Source organism: Paramormyrops kingsleyae, chromosome 8 (assembly GCF_048594095.1).
Source record: "Paramormyrops kingsleyae isolate MSU_618 chromosome 8, PKINGS_0.4, whole genome shotgun sequence".
Lineage (NCBI taxonomy): Eukaryota > Metazoa > Chordata > Actinopteri > Osteoglossiformes > Mormyridae > Paramormyrops > Paramormyrops kingsleyae.
Window position 1 is genome coordinate 25,089,928 of NC_132804.1, and position 17,614 is coordinate 25,107,541.

The 17,614-nt window shown below is 44.6% G+C and overlaps 1 protein-coding gene across 8 annotated transcripts in view; it reads right to left on the reverse strand.

Annotated features, from left to right (window-relative positions):
• Nucleotides 1–4,053: 4,053 nt before the first annotated feature.
• The window catches only part of arhgef3 (Rho guanine nucleotide exchange factor (GEF) 3), a 53,532-nt gene continuing 39,971 nt past the window's right edge, over nt 4,054–17,614 (reverse strand). For 7 of the 8 annotated variants that reach the window (XM_023811328.2, XM_023811327.2, XM_072715518.1 and 4 more), the window contains 9 exons: nt 16,678–16,785; nt 14,771–14,941; nt 13,102–13,164; nt 12,187–12,283; nt 12,016–12,092; nt 8,871–9,128; nt 8,271–8,441; nt 6,218–6,404; nt 4,054–5,682 (listed from right to left, as the gene is read on the reverse strand). In XM_023811328.2, coding sequence (XP_023667096.1) covers nt 5,375–5,682; nt 6,218–6,404; nt 8,271–8,441; nt 8,871–9,128; nt 12,016–12,092; nt 12,187–12,283; nt 13,102–13,164; nt 14,771–14,941; nt 16,678–16,785 — 1,440 coding nt within the window. In that variant the 3' untranslated portion in view covers nt 4,054–5,374. Of the gene's footprint in view, nt 5,683–6,217; nt 6,405–8,270; nt 8,442–8,870; nt 9,129–12,015; nt 12,093–12,186; nt 12,284–13,101; nt 13,165–14,770; nt 14,942–16,677; nt 16,786–17,275; nt 17,516–17,614 lie in introns of those variants that run through there. The other variant, XM_023811332.2, reaches the window with a different exon arrangement.

The window sequence follows — 17,614 nt, forward strand, 5'->3', positions numbered from 1 at the left end:
CTATATTGCCAAAAGTATTGAGACACCTGCCTTTACACACACATGAACTTTAATGACATCCCATTCTTAATGATTCCTGTTTTGGGCCACATATTCATGTCCTCGTGTTTAACTGGTTCTTATTCTTTTATAAAATTAGACAAATCTTTATAACAAACCTATTTTATTATGTGTTTAGGTGTTTTCTATTGCTCTATCAAACATAAATTATTATTTTTATTTTTTTTACATCTCTTTAAAGCACCATTTCTCTGGAATATGCACTCATTTTACCATGTCCCAAATGCAATGTTTTCAACTTCCTCAGTAAATATAAACTATAAAATTATAAAAACCAAAACTTATTCTTTATTATTTTGATAGACTAGGGTATACTACCTTTAGAAAAAGAAACAAATCTGGTGAAACTTATTTTGTTTTCTGTAATTATATAATATATTATATGTCCCCGCATTCGTTTTCCACTCTGTGAGCCTCTAGTTTCTTGGCTCCCTAAAAAGATTACAAATCCATACAACCATTTCCAGGAAGTGATTTGTTTTTGGGGGAAATTCAACTGGAAGACTAAGGTAAGCTTTAACTGTCACTCTCTGCTGTATTTTTCTCAATTTTATATTACACACCGGTTTGAGGCACCCTTAAAGTTCCACCCTGTTAGTATATATTATGGGAAATATTTATTGGAAAAAATATTTTTAAAAACATGTTAAAAATAGCTATTTAAATGCTGATCAGCTGTAGAGTGTGTGCTAGCTAAGTGTTGCTCACTCAAAGAGCTAGAGCTAAATTAGCTAGAAATATTCCACCCTGTTAAGTTCCACCCTGTTAGGCTATGTATGGGATATGCAGCCCAAGAATATTTATTATTTTCATTAAAATGACCTGTAGATTTATTATTTGAGTGTATTTCTTAATTATTTATGTTACAGTGGTATTATTATGAATGATAATGAATAATTATGGTATAATCAAAACTTTGGAGGTTGATTGGTATGAAATGTTCTTAAATGAATTCTATCTATTCCTATCTATTCTGTAAATATTATTATTATGATGCTATTCCAGACATTACAGTAGGTTAAACATGCAGGAAAATAAGGGAGAAATCATTGGCTATGTTGAATCTGAATCTACTTGTTAAGAGGCCTACTCAGTTCCACCCTGTTAAATTCTATTCCACCCTATTAGGCAATGATTTTAAAAAATATTCTAATCACAACAGTAAGTGTTTGGTATATTTGTATATTGTTTTGTTAAATGAGGTACATATAATGCATCTACATATACTTCATATACATCTACATATACTACATATATTTCTAATTAATAAAATTCCTCATACTGTACAAGACAACAAAATGGGGACAAAAAATGCACAGATTCCATTATTCTGACATTGTACTCTTCATAAAATTAAAACTGTTAATGCTACAAGAATGAAACTTTTATCATAGCAAAAGGGACACATTGTATCCCAGAAAAGTTCAGTATTGTTTGACTTGCACATTATTTAAACTCTGTGATTACCATGTACATGTCCCTAACAGGGTGGAAAAATGTCTGGAGAAATATATACAAAAAAACATCCCATAATTATAATATTTTCAACCCCTGAGCTTGGCAAACATGCATTCCTCATAGCTAAGTATGGTATAGTTCTGACAAAATGTTTAAACCATAAAATACAATCATTCCAATTTTCAGAAAACAGACAGCCAAATATGTGGTCCAAAACAAGAATCACCCAGAAGCATGATTCGTCACTCCAGAGAACACATCTCCACTGCTCTAGAGTCCTGTGGCGACATGCTTTACACCACTGCATCCGACGCTCTGCATTGCACTTGGTTATGTAAAACTTGGATTCAGCTGCTCGGCCATGGAAACCCATTCCATGAAGCTGTATACGCACTGTTCTTGAGCTATCCTGAAGGCCACATGAGGTTTGGAGGTCTGTAGCTATTGACTCTGCAGACAGTTGGTGACTTCTGCACACTGTGCACCTCAGCATGCGTTGATTGGAACACCTGAATGCAATGATTTGGAGGGGTGTCCTGCAAATAAATTGTGTTTATGTTTCGTGTGACCTCCTACTGAAGCCAGTATATCTTACACTGTTGTGCGACAAATACAACAAATCCTCACTAGAGGGCAGTATCTGATTTATAATTAACATACATATCACGATAGGTTGCTAATGGTCCTGGCAGGCCGCTGTATGTGGAGGTTTCACATTGTTTTTATTATTTACCTTTATTTTACCAGGAAATGCCGTTGAGATTTTAAATGTCTTTTACAAGAGACACCTGGCCAAGGTAGCAGCACTAGAAATTTACAATAAAATACAATGTTAATGACCTCGGTGCTGAGGCAATATGCCGTATTGAATTGCTATATTAAATTAAACATTATAGATGACATAAGCGACCGCATTAGGTGCCGACTTCAGCCAGGAGTGAGCCTTGAAGCACTCGCACCCTCTATAGTGCAGGCACAGAACAGTTACTCGACGAGGGGGGAGCCAGGTTTGGAGAGGGTGCCGACTTGCGCGCACATTTCACTTTGCCTCGGGGGTGCTGGCGTGACATTGGAGGAGGGGGCAGTGTCGAGGACGCTGTTAGCTTAGCAGGATGGGACCAAAAAAAGTGAAGCTGTGACAAGAAGAAGACAGAGAGGAAATAAGAAGAAGCAGAGAGGCGTATTAAAATGAACAATAAGTACAGTCAGTCCAATTACTACGCAACTAATGCATTCTTGGAAAAACCTCACGTCCACTAAAATTGCATAATAAAACACACATATCTAGAGGGGAAAATAAGGTTAGGGGAATGCGAAAACTCCAAGTAACTTACGCCAAACGAAAATAATACCAGTAAAAAGTGATACCAGTAATTATCCATCCCCTAATCTGGGTCAGGGTCGTTAGAGTCTATGGCATGGCAGGGCATACTCATACAGCATTCACTCACATACACACACCCATGGGTAATTTGGTAATTCCAATTAGCCTCATCATGTTTTTTGACCGTGAGGGGAAACTAGAGTACCCACAGGAAACCCCATGATGACATGGGGAGAACATGCAAACTCCACACACATGGAACCCTGGCAGACACTTGAACCCAGGTCACAGAGGTGGGCGGTGGTAGTGCTAACCACTGTGCTGCCCCTATCACTAGTTATATACATTTTAAAGAAGGAATAATAATACATTAATAAGGTGCATCATAAAGCACTCTTTTGGGTCTTATGAGTCTCACGAGAATTTGCTAGTAACCGCTTCAAGCCAACGTGCCAAATTCACAACTTGTCGAGTACTGATAGCAAAAATGACGCTCCATGAACCATTTGCTGTATTTTCTGACCCCACTAGATGGTGCTCTTTGTTTACTTTAGGACATGGTTTGAAACTTTTCATTGCATAGAGAGAACCATCACGTGGGGTCAGAAAATACAGCAAATGGCTCATGAAGTGTTGGGAGCAGTGATGGCAGAATTGATGCTCTATGAACCATGTGTATATTGCTTTTGGTGGAAGTGTCTGCTGTACTTGATATTTCTATTGATCCCTCAGCTTGCTTTCTGTAGGTAAGAACAAGCTGACTTTGAAGGGCAGCCAATGGTTGCAACCCCCTTGGAACTGAGGGTTAAGGGCTTTAGTTAAGGCACAGTAACTATGCCAAGGCCAGGCTCAAACTGGTGACCTTCTGATCACAGGCACAGAGGCTCAGCCCAGTGAGCCACACGCTGCCTCCCACTAATAGTGAAGGTAGAGACTCAATTCATTTAACTTAAGATGCATAAAACATGCCAGCGTATCAACGAATTAGAACAAATGGGCACATTAATGTCAAGCCTATTTTTCACTTCTTATAATTCTGCATCGATTTAAAAGTGTGGACATTAAGATGGGGGTGAGATGCACAGGATCAGCTTTTGAAAGCAGTGGCAGGGGAAGCCAGATGAGATGACATCAGTGAACTACTTCACAGAGAGTTGCCCCTTACGGGCGTCATCAGGTAGGCGACGGGCAAATAATCACCGGGATCGACATTCAGAGTTCATGTCCTTTATTTGGTTATGATTCTGCTCCAATTTACAGCACCTTTCCACATCCTCACGAACACACCATCTCTAAACACAGTCATCTCTCCTTCAGACAGTAGTGCTTTCATATAAGTCTCTCTCTCCATATAATTAAAACATATACATACATTTAACATTATTTATGGGAAACCTATCAATTTTGATACCCCATTTATCATATAATCCTCTTACGTGATATCCTGTGCCATCATACCACATTCTAGCTTAACCAAAACAAAGAGGGGAAAAAGATGGAGTCTATTTTTGGGAAGGGACACTATAAATAAAAGGCAAAAGATCAATTTTATACATTTCTTTAAAAAAAATACAATAATAGGCATACATTTTGAATAAATTCGTAGGATGCATTACACAGTCAATGACTCTAAAGATTAAGAACATTAAACCAAACCAGTAAACACTTTTTTTTTTTTTCTTTCTTTCCTTTTTTCGGCAGTAGTTGAGCAGTCCCTGTAGCTTTGGCTAACACGTTAGCGCACGGAACATGAGGACTAAGTGACCGAGCACACCAGGCCTTATTTACACAGTAACAATACTTTCATTTTCCTTCAGACAGCTATGCGAGTTCAGCTGCAGGAGACCCTCCGCCTCGTCACTCCAGAAATGGGATGGTGTAGAACGGTGGGACGCAGCCAGAGCATTATGCTCCATGCCGACACTGGTGTTGCCTTGCTCGTGATGCCCAAAGACCTTTGAAAACTTAGCAGATTCCCTGGTGGTCTCCTTGCCTCAGTCAGTCACAACAGCTTTACCTTTGGCTTACTCTAGACTGCCTTCAACATTCTGCTGGTCATTATATCGGCATTCTGGCTGCAAACATGTTCTACTTCCTGCATAAATATATACATATTCAAATGCATCTGCATCTTGAAAGGCCACAGTAGTATTGCAGAGAGGAAAAAGAGAGATGCAAGTGACCTTTGATTGTTCAGACACCCCCCACTCCCCAGAAAACAAAACAACACCTGTCCAGTGAGCACCCTGTGATAGAGGTTGTGGTACAATGGTCCATCAGACTCTCTTGAAGACCCTACTCACAGGGTCCTTTCCTCTCCAAGGGACTCAGCACAGGCCAAGACCGAGGCATAGCTACCATACACACACTGTACACCCTCACCTTCAAGGAGAAAAAAAAAGTAAGAATATTGGCAATAAGAAGTGCTTCACATAGTCTGCAGTCCCATCTGGTCCAGGGAAGGATCTCCGTAATTCAATACTGCACAGGTTAGATTTGCTAATGACACTGAAGTGTCACTGGGGTCAGAGGTCACACCTCCAGGGGCCTGCCGGCCAAGTCCGAGTGCTCCATGTGCAGGCACTCAGCACTGGCCTCGCTGGTGTCCATGCTGCAGTCCGAGACATCGCTATCGCTACGGTCCATGTGCTCCAAGCTAGAGGCAGCCTGTTCTGAAAGCGGGTTCCCTGGGTAACTGGCCTCGCAGCTGGCCGCCACTGCCTCCTTGGCCTGTCGGATGCAGTTGAGCCACTGCTGCTTGTTGAACGAGTCGCTGGCTTGGAAGGAGTATGACTGGAGCTGCCCTCGGCTGCGGAACGTCACTCGGAAGAAGTTCTTGGCTGGAAAGGACAGAGGACCATGTCAGCACTATGTAGGAACTGTCCACTAATTGGATATCTTTGGGAAAAGGGAATTTCCATAACTCAATGAGAGACCTAAACAAGTTCACACCTGCCATCATCCATAATCTCTCAAGTATGGATACAGAGAGGACCCGAGAGATTAGTTTACCATCACTATGTAAAGAAGCCCTGATTGGATTTACTCATGGATGTGGACCAAGGGCAAGTGACCAGTGGCACTTTTAGATCTTTCAGGGTTAACTTAAAAACGCGACAAATTGTACTGATGTCTCACTGTGTAGTAACACGCATGTCAAGCAGTACTGAAGAGATTTACCACACTTGTGCTATTAGTTTGTGTGCTTGAATTAATGGATTTTGGATTAACACTCATACTGCTAAGGCTTCCAAACCCACGGTGCATGTTATTCAGGGCAAATGCAGCATTGATTTCATTAAAACGCTTTCCATGTATACACAAACATAAATCCCTCACAGGAAGCATCACGCAGCCATGTTTGTGCCTACTCACTCCTCTCGTTGTTGCTGAAGGCTCCGCGGATGGAGCCCCCGAGGCGGATCTCGCCGTCCTGGAGGTCCTCCCACTCCAGGTCACGCACTGGGATTGGCTGCCGGTATAGCTGGTAGCAGAGCTGCTCGTTGAGTGTGACGGTGCGTGTGATCACCAGGACATCCTGGAACAGGAACACGTGCAGCTTCTGTGGGAGGGGACCAGGAAGAGGAGAAGGTTAAAAATGAGCCTGGAAGCCGGAGACCTACAGCTGGATAAAATCCCTTCATACCGCTAGTCCAATTATTACACTTAGTAGCTTAACTGATACGTTAAACTAATACAACTTAGGTTTTAACCCATATGACAATTGTACTTAAGTAATGCAGGTTAAGTACTTGGCACGACAGATCACAACCCAGGCTTTAAAGAGTCCATTTAACAGCCATGCTACCTGCCTGCCATGAGGTTAAAATAAGATTCTGGCAGCGGATTGACACAGAGCAAACAATAACAGAAAATGAGATCTGTCTCTCTGTGCAATTCATAATGTAAATGTTTCTGTTGAACTTGAGAGTTGTTTAAATTATTTTAGTCCCAGATATAGATTTGAAGATTTCTAAATACATAGGACCATATGACGTAAACAGAATAACTTCCAATAAAGAGTGATGTTTGGCCAGTGTTGTGTTAATGTTACAGAAAAACACCCACAGCTTTGAGTTGGAAAGGGCCAATAAGAAGCTTCTGGGAAAACATGAAACCCTGACAGGGCAGGTATTTTTCTGGAGTGCACTGTAATCTCAGAACATGTGTGGGCAAATTCTGTAGTGTGTGGTCGGGGTGGGACTGGGAGGGGGGGGTGGGATCTCAAGGACAGGCAGAGGATCTGGTGTAGCTACAGAGTGGCCAGATCAAAGGGAACCCATCTTCCTTTCCTTTAATCTTCAGCTCCCAGTGGTGGAGAGGATTCTTCCAGCATCAAAGACAATATACACACCAATGGCCAATGGGGGGTACAGGGGTGGTGATGGTAGTGATGTCAGTAAAGCGTTGTGTTGCTTTGAAAATTTCCTGTAAATTATCGTCCTGATGTATGAAACAGTAACATAAACCATTTCCAGTGGTCACTCTGCTGTGATGTGTAATTAGAGACCTTTCGCCTTCTGTCAAGCGAGTTCCCGTAATTAAAGACATGCGTTGACAGGGCAGTGCCCCCCCGCATTGCGTAACTCCGTAAGTTGAGCCACGGAGACCTGCCAGTTCCACTAAGTGAAGTTGAAGACTGATTCAGAGCACGGCGACTCGTCATGCGAGTAAACAAGGATTCCCAAACACATGAACATATAAGAACTAATGAACTTCCTCATACACCAAGGCAGTTACATAAGCTCTTGATTCCTGCGACCTCGAGGATGCCACTATAACAGTGTTTCCAAATCCGGTCCTCCGAGACCCACAAACGGTCTGTTTTTGCTTCATCCCAGCTCCCTACAGGAGCAAAAATACGGACTGTGGATCCCTGAGGACTGGACTGGAAAACACTGCACTATAACATCAGACTCATTAGGGTATGACTTTGCATGACACTGTGACCCAGAAAAGCAGCAATCAGAATCTCATTTATAGGAAGACTGCTTTAAAAGAACCTTGGCAGAGATGTCACCGGTATAATATGGCTTTACGTGGAAAGGGAAATGTGCCAAGAACCTCAAAAGTACTACTTTCATAGGTGACAAAGTTGAACCACCCCTTTCATGTAGCTCAAACTTCCAAGACACACTGAGGTTTTACAGTTCCCGTTTCAAACACACCAAAAGGAACCCATGGGGGTGGGGGGAGGGGGGGGGGAGTGGGAATGGTGTATATGTGTACATAGGGTGTATATGGGTCATAGGGTGGAGCACCCCACCAAAAACCTTTCCTTGGGGAAAGTCACAGCAATGACAATGTAAATCACAATGTAAATACCAGATTAACTGTGCATATTTCCCTACAGTACATATCAGTACATGTCTTTTCCATTAGCTTCAGGGAACAGGAAAGCACAACGCTGTTTTTAACGGACACTCACCGCCCCCCGGTTGTTCTTCAGCTCTCCGTGGCAACTGAGCACCCGGGACTCGTCGATCAGCACGTGCCGCTGGCTGTCCTCAAGGTACACCAGACGTTCCTTGTAGTAGCGGCACTCCGACTCGCCAGTCTGCGCGTTGATCTCAGCCACGATCCCTTGGATCATGTTAATCTGAGAGCAAAGGATGCAAGATTCAGAATGGCGTTTGGAGAAAGAGGTGCTCCTTTCACACCAGAATGGTTGCTCCAATTTCTATTACACTGGTGTTATCTGGTAATGTAGGGTCCTATGGTCCAGGTAGAAACCTCAAACTGCCATAACCAGACTGATTCCAGAGAGATATCAGTCCTGGAAGCTGATGAGAGGGCAGGGCTAAGGGGCTGTCCCAAACGCAGCCATTGGATGTAGCCTGTAGAACCTCTGCTCGCAGATGAATGCTACCGCATCCGCCGGCAAAATGCCAGCGTGGCTCCATGTCCTGCATTTTTACATCCATCTTTACCGGACGGAAGATTCACTCGAGCAGCTTGCACAAGCTAGAGATCCGTGGACTGAGCTGCTAACCCTGCCTACCGCTCTGGCTTTCCCAGGCACACTTACCGCCTCATCCAGGAGCTGGTGGTCGGGGTGATCGTTGGGCGTATGCTTGACTATCTCACGCAGTAGCAATGGGTACTTGACCAGCCTGCTGCGCGGGATGTCCAGGAAGTTCCAGAGGTCCAGCTTGCGGCTGAAGGGCGATTCCAGGCAGCGCTGCAAGAAATCGTGGACCCGGCGGTCTTGCTTCTTGTGGTCCAGCAGTGCCTTGGCTGCTACCTGATTGCTGCAGTAGCCGTTGTATGAATCCAGACAGGGCAGCTGGGATGGAGCGAGGAAAAGAAGAGAGGTGCCACTGTAAGCAGTGATTTCAAAAATGGGGCTCGGGGGGGATTTATCTTAACAAGACAAACTTCATGACTCAAAACTCCTGCTGAGTGTATTTGACAGCTGCTTACTGGGAACTTCAGGGGTGGGTTAAACTATCTGAGCCTTGGGGGGAAGAAGACAGACAGACAGCTTTAGATCAAAACCTGGGCGACAGCTGCTTTCTTTTGCGCGTGCCACTTCAGGTTATTGTACTTGGTTCATAAAGGCTGACACAGAGAGTACCCTCTACATTGTGGCCGCCTCTGCCTTGGCGACAGGCAGCATCAACCATATAAGAATCTGCAGTGCAAAGCGTGGGGAGAAGGGGTGGTCACCGGATGGGGAAAAGTTGGGGGCGTATGCTCCGAGTCAGCATGTGAAAGACATCAGTGGAACTAGACGCGTCTAGACACTGCAGTGGGGCAGTACGAGGGCGGAAGAAGTCGGTGTAAACAGCCCACTGTTCAAACATCTGCTTTTAAGAAGCTCAAATCATGGGAGAAAGAGAGGACAGGTTTCATCTGCCTTAAGGCACCCGCAATGCTTTTGATTATAATTCTAATTATTATCTATACTGGAGCTATTACTAACAGATGATGAACCGTCAGTCCTCGCCTTTAAGGTCCACAGCAGGCAGATCATGAATTTATTACTCAGGGAGAACAGAAGCAAGTGGGTCGGGGGGGGGGGGGGGGGGGGGGCTCCCAAAAGAACATTTTCATCATCCATCTTCCCTATGTATTGTGGATTCAAAGGCAGACAGAAGACCAAATGTCCCACATAACTGACTCGTTTGCCATCCTAAGTGCTTGTGTTTCACACTGATAATACAGAATCTGTGGATGCTTGTTTATTCCCAGATAAGATTTTCCGGAATTCCAGATTCCTACACAGTCCTCTGCTTTAAACTTGAAGTAGGAACATGCCTCCTGTTTACACTTATGCAACCCCAGCTAATTCTATCCCAGGTATAACCTTTCCAGGGATCTGTACCACAAAGCAGGATTTCTTGTTTAACCAGATAACTTGTCGGATTTAAGCTAGTCTGGGCTAACTGTAAGTTGGTCCCTCCCAGGTCAGCTACCCTGCTCTGTGATTCGCCAATTGATGAATCATGTGAGAACCTTAACATTGAGGGAGTGTGTGTTATTTGGCTGTCCAGTGCGAGCACTGCAGAACAGCTGTGAAAAGAGCAAATATGGTAGCTCTCCCTTTGTAACAGACAACCAGAGTCCAGCAAGATGAATCATGGATGTCCCTCTTTGGGGACTGGGGAACCAGGCTTCAGAATTGTTGTGGGGAACTCGGATCTATTCACAGCTTTCAAGCATACGAATCATCTCTAGCAACTTCTGGTTTGTTCTGGCCTCCGCTTGCAAACAGCACCCTTCAGCTTCCATCTGCTTCCTCCACATGTTTCAAAACTAAGTCATCACTGGACTTCACTGATCTCTGCTAAAAAATGTCCCACTGCTGATTAAAGAGACCCCAACCCTAACTATAGTCATAAATATTAAAGATGAGACAATTCATGAAGCTCCCTCAGCACCTAATAAATAACATCTTTGATTACAAGGATTCCAAGGATGAACAGCAAAACCCAGCAAATGAAAATTCTTTTCCTCCAATAATAAAGTCTACCCTTTCTGCATGAAAATGCAAGACTATTTCTTCTTACTAATTCAAATTGCAACAGCGTTAATTTTTCCCCCCATTAACAAAGGTCATTTTGAGAAATAAAGGATACACTTTTTAAGACTTCTTACTACCTGAGCTAAAGCGTGCTGCTGGCCAGGCAGACTGTTTATATGCTCGCTGCCAACCAAAACATTCGAAAACAGAAAAAGCCTTCAGTGCTAAACACGCTTCTTGACTTTACTCCCATAATGCTTTTATAGGATTCTGGCATTAATCACTCACAAGAAGGTTAAAATAAACAAAACAAGGCGAAAAGGGGAAGCCTTTTCCTTCAGCACATCCGAAGAAGCAGGAGGCCGGGCAGGAGGGCAGGCAGGAAGGCAGGCAGGAGGGCAGGCAGGAGGCCGGGCAGGAGGGCAGGCAGGAGGCCGGGCAGGAGGCCGGGCAGGAAGGCAGGCAGGGCAGGAGGCCGGGCAGGAAGGCAGGAGGCCGGGCAGGAGGCCGGGCAGGAGGCCGGGGGGCAGGCAGGGGGGCAGGCAGGGGGGCAGGCAGAGCTTAGCGTGTCGCCTCCCACGCGCCTCGGACACCCCGATAACAGACGGAGCGCTGGTGCATGCCAGTGAAAATGAGGCCCCTGATCCACACAAGACATCCGACCCGCCTGTCAGGACTGATTAGCAAGTTGGATGCCCGCACCCCCCCCACTCTGGTGGCTCTCAGAGCTCAGTCATACATGACCTACTATCTGTCCACCACATTCCTTTTAACGCTAACTTTAGACTTTCCAGAAAGCCACACAATCCTAACGAGTGCCTGCGTGAGGTGTGGGGGGGTCCTTCTTCAAAGATGCCATGTTACCTCCCATACCAAGTCAACAGAATCTCACACCTCCACTCCCAAGTTCATGGGATTAGGCTGTGAGCAAGGAGCTCAGCAACTTTTATAAGGTGACACATTAAGATTCAAGTCTACCAGTGAGTATCACTAGGTGACCCAGCAGAGTCACATTTAAGGGCTTCTTGCGTGGTTTTGGAGGGAGTGTGGTCTCTGGGAACAAAAGGACAGTTTTCCTTCTCTGGAGTACCCTGACTAAAAATTAAGCACCCGTTTCACAGCTGAACTGCCATCTTTCAACCTTCAAACTTCAAGATAGCGAGCAGAAACATGGGGAACATCAAACAAGAGGATGAGTTAGTCTTACCCAATTCACCAGGATCTGTCCCACATGCTCCGTGGACCCGTCTGGTTTTCTGGCCTCCCTTAGCCGACTGAGGAGGTCTGAGGGGGGAAGGTGGTACGGCTCTTAGGGCTATTCGGCACCACAACCATGCAGAACGAGGATCACATCCACGGGCTCATTTTTAACAGTTACCTTCATGCAGTGGGATCAGCGAGTCCAGCGTGCCGAAGATCTGGTTGAGCTCCTGCTCGGTCATGATGGAAAGCTTAAGCATAGGGTCATGGTAGGCCTACGAGGAGGAGTTAAAAAAAAAAAAACACAGAGTAAGCTTCACAAAACCACCCTTCACACCATGCATTGATGAGGCGGTCATGTCCGAACATTCAACACTCCCCATAAGGCTTTTAACAAAATGACATTGAAATCTGGGTAATGGGCTCCCTGGTGGAATGTTTCAGAGAACATTGTATTCGTGGAATTTTTATGAGGGAAAAAGTCATGGAATATTTGTCATTTTAGGTTCCACGGTGATGGGGCTGGCATTAGCTGATCCAGCAGCTATAAAAATTATTAAAACACACTTGACTGCGCAACATGGACAACCTCAATCCTCTATCATGTTTAATTGGACTTCATCTGTGAGTCAGCATGGGCTGTTTATACAGAAAACGCAAGATTAAAACAGATCGCATCCATCTCGTTCTGGCCAATATTAACCTCGCCCATTAAAGCTAAAAAAGGCAGCCAACTAACTCAAACACTGTCCACAGATGATGTAGGTATCTTCACTCAGCAGTGAATGCCGCAGATAAACAAAGGAGATATTTATTGGTTTCTACCTAATGCTAGCCAAGTGAGATGGCCAGTGAGAGGGCCAGTGAGACATCTAGGGTCATATAAAAGCGTGAGGAGCTCTCTGAAGCAAGCATATTCTGTTACGAAGACCCTTACTGCCATTCCACCCCCACCGAACCCCTCCTCTTCCCTTGTGTGCAATTCCATCAGAGCAAGATGAGAGCCATGACCCTCTTGGGTGGGATAACTCAGGCTCCCTTGATGTTCCGTGAAACGGCGGAAAGTGATACTAATTTGAAAAACAGGTCTCACCTTTTTCGCTAGCTTCAGATCCTCGATTAGGTCCTGTTCACCCTGGGAAAGCTCAAAGATGGCCTGTGGAAGGGACATGGGCAGTGAGGTTAAGGGCAATGTCTGCGTTTCAGCTCATCGGTCCTAACCAGAAGTAATCATCTCTTTTGGCATTAACCTCTACCCTTCAATCATGAGAGTCCGGCTTGACTTTCTCTTGAATGAGGAACTTGCAACTTACTTACATACTACTTACTTTTAGAATGAGAAAATTCAATGCTAGATCTGTAACAACGTTGCAGAAAGATCTTCTAACAATGGAAGCTCAACTTAGCTACACTAAGGAGTTGTCAACTCCTTGACAACATGTATGTTTTTAATGTGCTATGTGCCTCACTTGAACGTTGCTTTGGACAAAAACATCTGCTAAATCAAAATAAATGTAATCATGGTATAACTACCATTACCATCACAGTTAGAGGATAATGGAGTTAAAATCTTGATGCAGAAGAACTTCCTAGCAAAAGTAACCAAAATGTTGAGACATCAAAACAGGCTGTGGCAGATGCAGGAGAAAGAGGGGAGGGCCCTTGACCCCCAACGAAACCCATTTTCCTCATCAGGTCACCCCCTCCCCCACACTTTGAAGTCTGACCCAGAGAGGAAACCTGAGGAAGCAGCAGCAAGGATATTTCAAAACAGGCCACGCTGATTTTCCACAGCACAACACCACATACTAATCCTCTTCATTCCAGCTTGGGGCCACGGAATCATTTGTATGTCTTTGTTGACATAACAGACTTTAATGTGTCTAAAACCTTTTCTCCGCTTCCTAAGCCTGTTCTCTCAGTAAGTCAGCCCCCCCATCAGAACTCGAACTGCACAGTTGGCATATGCTTCACAGTAACATTTGTTGACTACCTTACACATTTCTTCACTACCTCAGCCTTTGGTTTAGCACCAGCGGTACTCTGGCCCCTACAGCTCTATCTCTCTCGTGTTTTATTTGAGTGATGGATCCATGACGGGGAACGGCTTCACCAAGTGTTGCTATATTTATACCTTTGAGCACTGCAGAGAATGTCATTAAGTATCTGGAATTATTCCCCTTGCCTTCAAATAAATCTGGCTAGACATGTAGGGCTTGCATGCAGGTCACACGTCAAGAATCCTGCTCAAGGGTCCTACGGCAGAACCTTTAAGACCAACTGAGTTCATGCCACAGATAGAGTAGGCCACGGATAGAGCCGATGCTCAGTAGAGGAACAATGACTGGCCTGCAGATGCCTAAAAAGAACTGACCTATAGACAGTGCGATGGGCCACAGGCAGAATACAGAACTATATAATAATTATGTCCTGGGGGAGGGAGTAGCCAGTTGGATCCTGAGAGGTTTTTTTTTCCCCTCCATCAAACTAGGGAATGTTGTTTCCACTCCTCCATTTTGTTCTCGTTCTTGTTCATTGTTCATTTATGCTACTGTCACCTTTCATACTAATGCGTGGTGTGTCATTCTTTGATTTGTGTTGTACTTTGGGAAAGGTGCTAAAATAAACAAATAGAACTTAAATGGGACTGACTTGAGTCAGTGACCTCAGGGTTATAAATTCACATCCTTAAGCACAGCATGACTGCAGTGTGAAACGGCACTGTACAGCTGAGAGGAGCAGTGATTTCTTCTTGATCTTACCTCCTGTCGCTTGATCTCCTTGGAGGAGAGCATCTGGTCCACTCGCACATCGAATGTCTCGCTCCACAGCTTGCTGTCCCGACGCTTTGTGATGGCGGGGGCCCCGTGCCGACCTCGGGGCCATGGGGCCATGATCTCAGGACGGCTGTCTCCGCGGAAGCTGATGGAGCGCTAGTGGAGTGGGGGGGGGAGAGTGTTTCAGTGTCATGGGGCGCAGCTGGGTGGGGGGGGGCACATCTGCATGAAGGAGGAGTGGGTGGTTTGAAAAGGAAGACCACGTCAGACTGCACAAGTACATCTGGAACCAGATGGGACCAGCCAATGGGAAGAAAGCAGAGAAAACACATTCTAGAAATCTGCCGGTCTGTTAACCAGCACTAACCACAGACAATTACAAAAATCATGATAGGCAGAAGGGTGACAAAGGACAGATGAAACACCAGCATGCAGTGGGAGAAAGAGGGATTAGACATGAAGACACAGACCTTTAGTCATGGACTAATCAGAGGGGTGACTGCACAATATGTGCATCTACCAAGGCAGTCTAGTCTCCTTGAAGGGATGGTGCTCCAGTCTGACTATCGACATCAAACAGTTTCTCACGACCATTATGCGCTGTGCAAATTCTCACAGTATGCCACGGCAGCAGCCGAGTGCTGAGTCAAGTCGGCTGTAGGTTTTCTTCGCGGTCACAGAGCTAGATGTACTGCCAAAATGGTGACGAGTTTCATTCCCTTAACACAGCCTATAGTAACCAGCAAACTGCTTGACAGATTGCACGGATGTACGAGGGCTTAAAGCCACGATGACGATCTTCATAATGTGTGTCAGGCAGATTTCATAGCATGGTATGCTGTCACCATGTTCATGAATATCTGGCCAGTCAAGAAAGAGGAGAATTTTCTTCTCCTTGTTCATTTTAGAACAAAGCCACGCAATCTCCATGTAAAACCAGGTACGTTGCATCAAGCCAATTCACAATCTGCTTCCATCAACCGTTATTGGACAACCCCTCTGATAAGATAAGAATCTTTATTGTCATTGTCACTTGACAATGAAATTGCGAAAGTGCAGGCGACGCAATGTGAGGCACGAGTAATAATCAAATAATTAATAATCAAAAATCAGCCATGCCTGTAATTTAGCATGTGGTATATTAGTAGTGCTTATTCTTCAGAAGATACTAAATGTTGATGGCTTTTCTATAATACAGCGGGAAGGGCTGCACAATATCACCTCACAATCATATGGTGCACGTGCAATAATCACCAGGGCTTTAGATAACAGGCGAAACATTTGTTTTGTCAGAACTGTACAGATAATAATTACTTATGCCCACAGTTTCGTGAGCAGATCAGTAGTGTGCCTAAAATATTAATGCGAGGCGTATTGTGACACCTAAAAATTAGTAATCTGTATAAATTCTTTACGTTTAATAAACTTGTCAGACTTTAAACTGCAAAAAGTATCACCACACCACCAACGTCTTTTTACCTTGTTTAATCACAGTATCTCCCCTTTTAAAACACGTTGCAGCTGCTGATCTGTCCCTTTCTTCACCTCCACTTCAGTGCTTATTGCATCCATGATTTACCAATACAGTAGCGTGTGGCATGCTCCGTTAACCAAGCTTAATAAACATAGGGATACGTTGAATTTATACAGACCACTAACATAATACGCCTCTCATTAATATTTTAAGCACACTACCGTTCTGCTTACCAAATTGTGGACGTAAGTAAACCTCCGTACAGTACCGAAAAGCCAGCGTTCAGACAGATGTTTTACCTGTCATCTAAAGCCCTGGTGATTATTGCGCATACGACATACAATCGTGATTACATCGCGATGTGATATCATGCAGCCCTACCAGTGGTCTTCTGCAGTCAGGATAAAAATAGAAGTACCTGGATGGTCTGTCCAATCCGCTTCAGTGGAGCCGACTTAACCGGGGGGATGAGGTTGGCCAGTGATGTGACCCGTGACAGGGGTTTGGTCCGCTTGTTACTGGGCTCCTGAAGCAGACAGAAGGGCAAAAGGATTTTTCAACCAAACAGTATTTATGAGCAATGCCTTAAATAGCCACAACGATGCTACTACAGTACAGTCCCGGCCTGCATCTCATTTATACCCTGGCAGCAAGCCAGCAGTGCTTCACAGCAGAACAACTTACAGGAGGTCCAACGGGTCTTCTACCATCCCAGAGCAGAAAAGGACGTCAAATGTACCCCCCCCCCCATGACCTCAAGGAGATACATGAGATGCTTTCCTATGATTCTGGAACCTTGTACTAATCAAAGAGGTAAAAACTGTTGTTCCAGCTCAAAGCATGCATGAGTGACATGATCTGTGTGTAGGTTCTGCTAAGCTAATGGCCAACTAATTATGGCATCGATGTCTGCAGTTCATCCCAACTCACAAAATCTATAGTACCAGACTTAAAGACGACTATTGTATTGAGGAACGGAAGTGTTCAGATTTTCAGGACCTTTATCCTCTACTCACTCGGTTCATGAAAAATCTGGCCACCGACGTCCTGAGAGATGCGCACCAAACACAAAATCCTGCAGTTCCTGCATCTGGTATGTTCCATCCACCCATCTTCTAACTGCTTATCCTGGTCAGTCACACACTACACTAGGGAAAATTTAGAGATGTCTGTCTACCTCTCTTTAGACTACAGAAGAAAACTTGCACTCCGCGCGTAAAACACCAAACACACAGTGCATTGCATTTGAACTCCCAGCGCAAAAGGTGTGAGGTAACAGTCCACATGGTCATGGTGCCGCCCATCTGGAATATTAAATGATCAAAATGGGTCACAGCTTTAAGAATAGTCTAAAA